The following is a 2,765-nucleotide window of genomic DNA, read 5'->3' on the forward strand; positions in this document are numbered from 1 at the left end:
GTTCGTCTGAATGGAACCTGCTCTCCTTCCAGTATTCCCAGCAGATGATCGTCTCTGAATGGAGCCTGCTCTCCTTCGACACTCACGGGGTTATTTTAGTTTTTAACGGATCTTTCTTGCCCCTTCCTGACGTCTTCCACTGTCAAAATAGAAGAAAATGCACCACTAATGTTTTTCCACTGGCGTTATTTATTTTTATTTTTTTAATTTTAAAAAGAAAATTGATAATTTTTTTTGTAATCTCGTCTAATTTAAAACATTTTTTAAAAAAACTGCTCGTATTTTCAATGTATTTTTTGTGTTTGCAGTTTTTATCAATGCTAGTTTCTAAACACCAAAACGAGCCCAAAGCATTTATTACAAATGCAGATGACATGTTTCTCTGGGTGATGATGATGAGGAGGAGGAGGAGGAGGAGGAGGAGGAGGTGAGAAAGATGGTAGCAGGAGAGGTTTACAGGAACATCAGTGTTCCCACGCTCTGTGTTGGATCCAGAGGCAGCCACGGGTCGGTCTTCCCTCGGGCCCCCCCCTCTGTTTCGGCGGTCACGCTCGCAGGTCCGACTCCCTCGGGGACTCGGCTCAGCCGTGGTGTGTAGGTGGAGCTGCACGCGTGAGCCCGACTGCCTCCATCTGCTCCTTCCCACACACACAACCTGCCACACGGGGCTGCTGCTCTGCAGAGTCAGCGTGCACACACCAACATGCACGCAGCTTTCGCTCCCGCCATGTGGCTTTTAAAAATATCCCTCCGTGGCCTGAGGGGCTCCGTCGTGATCCTGGTTGGCATCGGTTTCTGATTACATCAACACAAGTTAGGCTTCAGGTACTGTCGCACACTGACGTCTCTGTAAGAGACCGAACAAGATGGCTGCCAAGAGGACGCATCCAACCTCCCACACACACACACACACACACACACTATGTATTGTGGTTCTTTCTTTAGCAGCTGATCCGGTGAGCGAGCCACCTGTTTGGCCCCACCCTCTCATCCTCTCTGCCATTTCCCCTGCTGTTTCCTGCTTTTCCTTTAATCCCAGACTTCCCCAGTTCACCTTTGACCTCTGCTTTCTTCCAGGTCCTCCTGAGTCAGGTGCATCGGCTGCGAGCTCTGGACCTGCTCGGACGGTTTTTGGATTTGGGACCCTGGGCCGTCAGTCTGGTTCGTTCCTCTCCTACGTCTGTTTGATGTTTGAAAAGGTTCAGTCAGCCAGTTTGTTGTCATTTTTGGTCCTGGTTTAACTGGGCCCTGACAACATTAAGGTGTGCAGAATGTTCTTGGGGTAATTAAAAGCTTTCAGTCTGAGCACATTTGATAGTTGGAAACCAGAATTTAAAACAAATGTGTTTAGTGAGTTGAACTTCTCAAAGAATAACTCCCTTCTATAATTTGAATAACTAAACTCCCATCGGTGCTAAACTGGTCTCATCGTAGGTTAACAGGTTCAGAAACTGCTATCGCTGTCAGAGACACCTTCTTTATATTTTCATATTTTTTCATCGAGCTGAAGTGTTGTGACATCACACTTTGCTGTAGCTGTGCAAACTGCTGCTTCCACCTCAGCTCACCGCAGCAGGAGTTTATAAAAACTTTATTCTGCTGAGTTTGGTGCTTCTAATTAAGACTTTATAGACGTCTGAATGTACACAAACACAACTTGAATGTTATTAGGTTCAATGTTTCTGTCGTTAATGCACTGAGTCAGTATCACAAAGTTTCAGGTGTAGTTCAGAAGCAGAACATCAAAAACTAGCAATGCTTATTATTTAAACCTCATGACGTTTTAGTTTTGTTTGCTCTTATTTGGACCTCTGAAGCTCCTCAGACATCCCTGCAGGTAACACCAGCACTCGCTGAGGATCAAAGATGGTTCTGGTGTTGAAATAAACGCTCATTTGTAGTAAAACATCACTTTTAAACTATTTGTTAGAGTTTAAAGATAGGATACAAAATTTGATTATTTATTTTCCTTAATATCTTTCTTCTTCATTAACCTATTTATTTAACTATTACTTACTCATTACATATTACTCGTTACTTATGTTGTAAATTACATACCTATTAATTATTTCTTCCCAACATAGTTATTGCTTTCATACTTTTACTTACTTTCATAAATATTATTAATTACTTAAATATTTCTTATTACTTACTTGAACATGATAATTTACTTCCTTTTTACTTATTAGATACTTAATAATTGCTTATGTACTTACTTATTACATAATTACTCCTGACTTGGTTACTAAATTAAATACTTATTATTTATTTATTACATACTTTTTGCTTTCTATCATAAATATTAATTTTTAATTATCGGTACATATAATTACTTACTTATCTACTTATCATTTACTTATTTCATACTAATGACTTACTAAATTGTATATTTTTATTTATTTATTTACTATTTGCTTACGAATGTTTACCATACATTTATAGATATTATAATTTTATAACTTATTTACTTAATTTAAAAATTACTTATAAATCAATTACTTATTACATAATTACTTAACACCCAATAAATTATTACTATTATTACTAACTTATTACTTACTTTTTATCTACTTGTTACCTATTTACTTAGTTACACGTTTATTACTTATTTACTTAATTACTTACACACTTATTACTTACTTACACACTTATTTAGTTACACGCTTATTTTTTATTTACTTACACATTTATTACTTATTTACTTAATTACTTACACACATTACTTATTTACTTAATTACACACATTACTTATTTACTTAGTTACT

At 37.4% G+C, this 2,765-nt stretch overlaps 1 protein-coding gene across 2 annotated transcripts in view; it reads left to right on the top strand.

Annotated features, from left to right (window-relative positions):
• rptor (regulatory associated protein of MTOR, complex 1) overlaps nt 1–2,765 on the top strand; it is a 196,939-nt gene that overhangs the window by 124,258 nt on the left and 69,916 nt on the right. For both annotated transcript variants that reach the window (XM_037689604.1, XM_037689605.1), the window contains exon 12: nt 1,078–1,161. In XM_037689604.1, the coding sequence (XP_037545532.1) occupies nt 1,078–1,161 (84 nt within the window). The remainder of the gene's footprint in view (nt 1–1,077; nt 1,162–2,765) is intronic.

This window comes from Nematolebias whitei, chromosome 16 (genome assembly GCF_014905685.2).
Source record: "Nematolebias whitei isolate Nwh7 chromosome 16, NemWhi1, whole genome shotgun sequence".
NCBI lineage: Eukaryota > Metazoa > Chordata > Actinopteri > Cyprinodontiformes > Rivulidae > Nematolebias > Nematolebias whitei.